The 7,944-nt window shown below is 39.3% G+C and overlaps 1 protein-coding gene across 1 annotated transcript in view; it reads right to left on the reverse strand.

The window, feature by feature from the left end:
• The window catches only part of TBC1D30 (TBC1 domain family, member 30), a 91,958-nt gene that overhangs the window by 70,769 nt on the left and 13,245 nt on the right, over positions 1–7,944 (reverse strand). Inside the window, exon 2 of the mRNA XM_005872695.1 lies at positions 5,543–5,707. Coding sequence (XP_005872757.1) covers positions 5,543–5,707 — 165 coding nt within the window. The remainder of the gene's footprint in view (positions 1–5,542; positions 5,708–7,944) is intronic.

The raw sequence follows: 7,944 nt of genomic DNA on the forward strand, positions 1-7,944 counted from the left end.
GCACAAATTTTTGTGCACCGGGCCTCTAGTCTATAATAATAAAAGTGTAATATGCTAATTAGACCAGACGTCCTTCCACACAAAGCCTGGGCTGTGAGGGAAGCCCAGGTCCCGGGTGACTGCCGGCAGCCAGAGGGAAGCCCGGGTCCTATGTGCCAGCGGCCAGAGGGAAGCCCAGGTCTCAGGTGCCAGAGGGAAGCCAGTGCTGGCAGCCGGGGGAAGGAAGGCCTACTCTTGCATGAATTTCATGCTTTGCGCCTCTAGTCCTATATAATACAAGCCTAATATGCTAAGTGTCCACTTGTCTGGTCGTCCGTTCAACCAATCAAAGCATAATATGCTAATGATATGCTAAGGCCGCTCAACCGCTTGCTATGGCATGCACTGACCACCAGGGGCAGACACTAACTGGTAGGTTAGCTTGCTGCTGGGGTCCGGCCGATCGGGACTGAGTGAGACGAGTCCGGACACGCCCTGGAGCCCTCCTGAAACCCCTCCCTGGTTGGCCAACCTCCCACATCCCTCCCCGGCCTCGAACATGCACTGGTGGGGTCCCTCGGCCTGGCCTGTGCCCTCTCGCAATCCGAGACCCCTCCAGGGATGTCAGAGAGCCAGTTTCAGCCCGATCCCACAGGCCAGGCCAAGGGACCCCACTGGTGCATGAATCCATGCACCAGGCCTCTAGTATTCTAATAATATTACAGAAGTATCAATTAATTGCTAAGAAATAGAACCCTCTTGTCACAATTTATGGTAGAAAGAGTGGACTTTTGAGATAGCTATCTTCAAATTCCATCTCAACCACTTATCTATGAGACTTTAGCAAATTAAACTTTCTGAATCTCAGTTTCCTAACACAATGTGCCTAAAGATACATACTTTATTTGAATCACTATGAGAGACAAAACCAACATTTTGGCAGAAAGCAGGTATATAATGAATGGTTACAGCTGCTGCCATTCTTATTATTATTAATTTTACTTTTTTAATATTTTTATTGATTTCAGAGAGGAAGAGAGAGGGAGAGAGAGATAGAAACATCAATGGTGAGAGAGAATCATTGATCGGCTGCTTCCTGCATGCTCCCTACTGGGGGCTGAGCCCGCAACTCGAGCATGTGCCCCTGACCGGAATAGAACCGGGGACCTTTCAGTCCGCAGGCCGACGCTCTATCTACTGAACCAAACCAGCTAGGGCATTGATTTTATTATTAATATTAAACTGGTTATACCATGATTATCCTTAGATGAATGGATAAACATAAGGGGGAAATCTGCTCTTCTCTGAGGCAAGTTTTGACCCTGCTTTTCTTATTCCCACCTGTTTTAAAATAAATGTTTTCTACCATAAGGCTTAGTGTAGGAAACTATAAAGTCTACATAGTTACATCATCTGTGTTAGAAATAAAAATGACCTAGTCATTTTGGTTCATAATCCACACTTACTTATGATTCTTATTTCAAAATTACTATACCCCTTTAATTTATCAACAGGAAATAACCCATTTTAATAAACATTAAAATAGTTTTATTCCACAGCAAGTTATGGAAGGAGGAAAGTCACTCATGGAAAGAACTATAAGCACTGAATCCATGTGGGGGGAAAAGGGTTATCTGGATTTTTGCATATTAAATGTAAATCAGTCAACATTTGAATGCATCAGTGCCAATCACTACTAAAATTATGTAAATTTCTGCTGGACCCCAGCAGAAAGCTCAGTGTGATAGTTAAATCTCAATTCTCCACAACTCTAATTGTTATTATTGGACCTTGAGGAAAGAGGCAAAAAGTGCAACTACTGGAAGCAGGCATTTACTCACAAAACATCTAACCTCTGGAGATCTAAAAGGGATTTAAAAGAACCACCTAATCAAATTTCTAACACCGTCTATCTACATCATAAAACAGTATCATATGATAAAAATGATCATTTTGATGCACCGTTATTCCTTAAGTCAACAAAAACTATTCTGTTCCATTTAACAGAGTCTTATTACCAAGGTGAGACTTGAACTCCCAAGGAAAAGAGCCATTAACCCTATATTGTCTGAAATGCAAAGCCCTGTCTAGAATTAAAGAGATAAACCCTAAAGTACATGAGAAGTGTGCATTCACCAATTTACAAGTTAAACTGATGCTTATGGACACATTTTTCTACAAGACATAAATGCTGGTCCTTTCATCAGGCAAGTAGGTTCAAATCCTAAAGGACTCAGTCCCTGGTATTCATCAGCCCATGGTCCTGTGCCAGCCTGACATTCCTCTCGGTCTCCTGACACTGGCTCCATGTCCCCGATGCTTTCCCACACATCCACACTCCGCTTACCACAAAGTGCACTTACCACTTAGTGCTTTTAACTTCTGATACAAGCAACAACAATGGGTAGGTGAAAACACAATTGTGAAAAGAGAAATATCAGAATCAAAACTTTCATCTTAAAATAAAAGAGGAAAACAATAACATATTTACTGTTATTTGTGAATCAATCAGAATCCATGGAAAAATAGCAGATGCCTACAATGCATGCCAGTTTTATAGATAGACATAGATATAAACACATCTATATATCTATACCCTCCTCCTTCGCTAGCTATTTCAGACAAGTGCCTGGCTCTGGAGAAAACTCTATTCAAAAACAGTCTACTCAACACCCAGCCCATGTGGCTCAGTGGTTGAGCACTGACCCACAAACCAGGAGGTCACGCTTCAATTCCCAGTCAGGGCACGTGCCTGGGTTGTGGGCTCCATCCCCAGTGGGGGGTGTGCAGGAGGCAGCCAAGCCGATGATTCTCTCTCATCATTGATGTTTCTATCTCTCTCTCTCCCTCGCCCTTCCTCTCTCTGAAATCAATTAAAATATATATACCTTTAAAAAAAAGTCTACTCAACTACATTCCTGTTTCTCATATGGACCATTATGTCATTACGATAATCAAGCAGCACTGTATTTAATACACATTAGGTTGAAACCTTCTGTAGTAAACAGCAAGAAGAAGAATTTAGGGATAACAAACAGTGATATAATAAAAGAGGAGGAAGAAAACATAGAACTGTCTTTTAATAATAAACATAAGAATAGAATGTAACCATTAATGTAATCTGAAACTAACCACGCCCTGAAAATTGTTTTATGAAAAGAAACACATCTTATCACCAATTTACAAGTTAAACTGATGCTTATGGACACATTTTTCTACAAGACATAAATGCTGGTCCTTTCATCAGGCAAGTAGGTTCAAATCCTAAAGGACTCAGTCCCTGGTATTCATCAGCCCATGGTCCTGTGCCAGCCTGACATTCCTCTCGGTCTCCTGACACTGGCTCCATGTCCCCGATGCTTTCCCACACATCCACACTCCGCTTACCACAAAGTGCACTTACCACTTAGTGCTTTTAACTTCTGATACAAGCAACAACAATGGGTAGGTGAAAACACAATTGTGAAAAGAGAAATATCAGAATCAAAACTTTCATCTTAAAATAAAAGAGGAAAATAATAACATATTTACTGAGCACTTGTGAATCAATCAGAATCCATGGAAAAACAGCAGATACCTATAATGCTTGCCAATGTTTTATAGATAAACATACATATAAACACATCTACACTGAGTGGCCAGATTATTATGACCGGCCAGATTATTATGACCACCCCATCAGTACAATGAAGTGAATTAGTTATGCAAATATGCTGGTCCTTTCATCAGGCAAGTAGGTTCAAATCCTAAAGGACTCAGTCCCTGGTATTCATCAGCCCATGGTCCTGTGCCAGCCTGACATTCCTCTCGGTCTCCTGACACTGGCTCCATCTCCCCGATACTTTCCCACACATCCACACTCCGCTTACCACAAAGTGCACTTACCACTTAGTGCTTTTAACTTCTGATACAAGCAACAAACAAGGGGTGGTGAAAACACAATTGTGAAAAGAGAAATATCAGAATCAAAACTTTCATCTTAAAATAAAAGAGGAAAACAATAACATATTTACTGTTATTTGTGAATCAATCAGAATCCATGGAAAAATAGCAGATGCCTACAATGCATGCCAGTTTTATAGATAGACATAGATATAAACACATCTATATATCTATACCCTCCTCCTTCGCTAGCTATTTCAGACAAGTGCCTGGCTCTGGAGAAAACTCTATTCAAAAACAGTCTACTCAACACCCAGCCCATGTGGCTCAGTGGTTGAGCACTGACCCACAAACCAGGGGGTCACGCTTCAATTCCCAGTCAGGGCACGTGCCTGGGTTGTGGGCTCCATCCCCAGTGGGGGGTGTGCAGGAGGCAGCCAAGCCGATGATTCTCTCTCATCATTGATGTTTCTATCTCTCTCTCTCCCTCGCCCTTCCTCTCTCTGAAATCAATTAAAATATATATACCTTTAAAAAAAAGTCTACTCAACTACATTCCTGTTTCTCATATGGACCATTATGTCATTACGATAATCAAGCAGCACTGTATTTAATACACATTAGGTTGAAACCTTCTGTAGTAAACAGCAAGAAGAAGAATTTAGGGATAACAAACAGTGACATAATAAAAGAGGAGGAAGAAAACATAGAACTGTCTTTTAATAATAAACATAAGAATAGAATGTAACCATTAATGTAATCTGAAACTAACCACGCCCTGAAAATTGTTTTATGAAAAGAAACACATCTTAGTTTGGAATTAAAATTAAAGTGACTCTAAGAAGTGTCACTTTACATGTAAAATGTGACAGAGTAAAGGAACAGGAAAAGGCAACTTTCACATGCACCTATAAAGTTGCCACAGGTGTTTTATTTAGCAAAACACTTTGTTGGTGCCTATATTTACCATACCTGAACATACTGTTCTGCCATGCTGCATGTTAATAAAGAATACAAAACAAAATAGGGAAATGTTAGCAGAATAAAACATAAAACGATTGCATGGAGAATTACAAAATTAATTCACAAGCTTTTATCTGGTATTTGACATGCATTAGCAATTTAACAATTTTTAACTCAATTAACAAACCATGCATCTCTTAGTTATGACCGGGTTACCTACTAGATGGGTTTGTTAAAATATTTTGTCCTTTTCAGGACTCAGAACAAGTTGTAAGGTCCTGTTACAGGAGTTTCCTTTTAAATCAGTTTTTAATTCACTTATTAAGCACAAAGAGAATACGAAAACAAAGATATGCCTTTAAGGTTGTATCTATTGGGTACTGTTTTTAGAATAAAGATTTTTGTCATTGTGTAGCATCATGTAAAAATAACCAATGTCACAGTGAAGTGCTGCAGCAAATAGAGAATAAGAAAACTAAGTTTGAAAAAAAGAAAAAGAAAAAAAAAGAAAACTAAGTTTGTAACCTCAGACATGCAAAATACATTTTAACTGAAAAAAAACAGGAAGCTGTACGAGTTGTTGGTAGTTCTTAGTTCTGAGGGGATAAATTTCCATTTAAAACTTTTCAACAGATTCAAAAACACAATGACTATTGACTCAGCTCACTACCATTCCAGTCGCATGTGGCAAAAGGGCTAACCCCACTCCAGCACTTACTTCTCTTCTGTGACACGGCCTGCAAGCACGCAGTCACAATATCGCAGTTCTTCTGGACTTTATGCAGAAGCCGATCTTTCTGCTTCAGCTGCCGGAGTAACTTCGCCGACTGAATGCCAATTCTGTACTTAAGCTCTCTGAGGATCGTCTTCAGTTCATTAGTGTCTATTAGAAAAGAAGATTTAAAATAGAACAATAAACACCCTGAGAGGAATACAAATGCCAACATGATACTAATCGTAAGATAATTATCTAGATTCTAGAACATCCATGCAGGTAATTCTGGGTTCTTACTCAGTATTCAGTTAAGATATTCTGATCAAATAAGTCACTCATCCATTTCTTGCCCTGTCAATGAGACAAATATTGTAAAATAAATTTTATCCACCTGTAATATGTAAGCAAGACTCTTAACTTTTACCATATTTAGCTCTGGTTGCAAATTTGCCTTTCATAGCTTGAAAACAGGCATGTATATCTGGTATTATCAATGTACTTAGAGACTAAGTTGCAAGAAAATAATCTTTTCGAGTCTGTTACATCAACGATAAAGCTGAGAAAATTCTGTTGTTAGTCCTCACTGAAGGATATTTTCCCATTGATTTTTTTTTAAATATATTTTATTGATTTTTTACAGAGAGGAAGGGAGAGAGATAGAGAAAGTCAGAAACATCGATGAGAGAGAAACATCGATCAGCTGCCTCCTGCACATCTCCTACTGGGGATGTGCCTCACTTAGTATTCAGTTAAGATATTCTAATCAAATAAGTCACTCATCCATTTCTTGCCCTGTCAATGAGACAAATACCGTAAAATAAATTTTATCCACCTGTAATATGTAAGCAAGACTCTTAACTTTTACCATATTTAGCTCTGGTTGCAAATTTGCCTTTCATAGCTTGAAAACTGGCATGTATATTTGGTATCATCAATGTACTTAGAGACTAAGCTGCAAGAAAATAATCTTTTCGAGTCTGTTGCATCAAAGATAGACTTCATAAATATTTTGTTGTTGTTGTTAGTCCTCACTGAAGGATATTTTTCCATTGATTTTTAAAGAGAGTTGAAGGGAGGGAGGATGGGGAGAGACAGAGAGAGAGAAACATCAATGTGAGAGAGACACATCGATTGTTTGCCTCCCGCATGGGCCCCAACCACGACCTGGGATCAAGCCTGCAACCGAGGCGCCTGCCCTTGACCGGAATCAAACCTGTGACCCTTCAGTCCACTCTATCCACTGAGCCAAACAAGCTAGGGCCTGATAAATATTTTTTAAAGTATTCACCTTTGTTTGTAAATAATCAGTCAAAAGTAAATACTACTACCACATTTTCTAATGCAGATATATGTGAAAATACTGTTTTCGTTTTAAATATACAGTTTTCCAATAGCTTGAATATTAGGTACAATATCTCATCTTCGAAACTCAGTAATTTTTCAAATGTGCAGAAAGTAGATTTCCTTTAAATGAATAAATTAAAAATAATTCTATATTCATAAAGCTAATATTCTCAACAGCAGTTTTCTACAAGTGAACAAAAGACTTGGGAATCAGAGATGTCAACAGTCTTTATGTGAGTGACCATTACAATTTGGGAGTGTTGTTTGCCACTCCTGACATTACCGTCAGTCATTACAGTGTGACCAGCCAGGCAGGAAAGCCTTCTGCTCAGCTTGGCACTGGCTAGGCCCTCAGTAGAGGTCCTGTGTGGGGGTTGGATCTACTCACGTTGAAAATGATTTGGAGAAACTAGGCAGGATCAGAAGAGAACAAAAGTAAGAAAAGTACTTCAGAGGTCAGAGGAAATGAACTTTTTGAGTCAGTATAAGAGAAGTTCAGGGCGTTGCTTTAACCTCTGTCATAGCTGACCACGTCATTTGGAAAATGCTAATTGACCTTGAGTGAACAAGAACTTCCTTTGGACCAACCAACTATCCGTGTGATCTTAGGCAAGGTCGTGCTCAAAGACTCAAAGTATGCTTAGAAAACTAGATTATTCTGAGAAACAAATGTGAATACTTTTTATAAACATTAACATAAATAGCACTAAAATAAGAAGAAGGAATGTCTATGAAGAAGAGAACACAGGCCAGTTATTTCTCTCACCCTGAGTTCAAACACGGTGGCATGTCATGCGAAATCAGAGCTCACTTAGGTTAAATGAAACTACTTGGGTTCTAAGAATGGTCAACTACGAGAATCAGCTACCAGAGGAGATCAGAGGCTCTTCATTCTTAGATTCCTTCAGAGAGAGCAGGTAGCCTTTCTTTGAATGTTTAAAATTTTTCCTTCTAGGGCAGCGTTTCTCAACCTGTGGGTCGCGACCCCTTTGGGGTCAAACGACCCTTTCACAGGGGTCGCCTAAGACCATCCTGCATATCAGATATTTACATTACGATTC

Source organism: Myotis brandtii, unplaced genomic scaffold (genome assembly GCF_000412655.1).
Source record: "Myotis brandtii unplaced genomic scaffold, ASM41265v1 scaffold389, whole genome shotgun sequence".
NCBI classification, from domain to species: domain Eukaryota; kingdom Metazoa; phylum Chordata; class Mammalia; order Chiroptera; family Vespertilionidae; genus Myotis; species Myotis brandtii.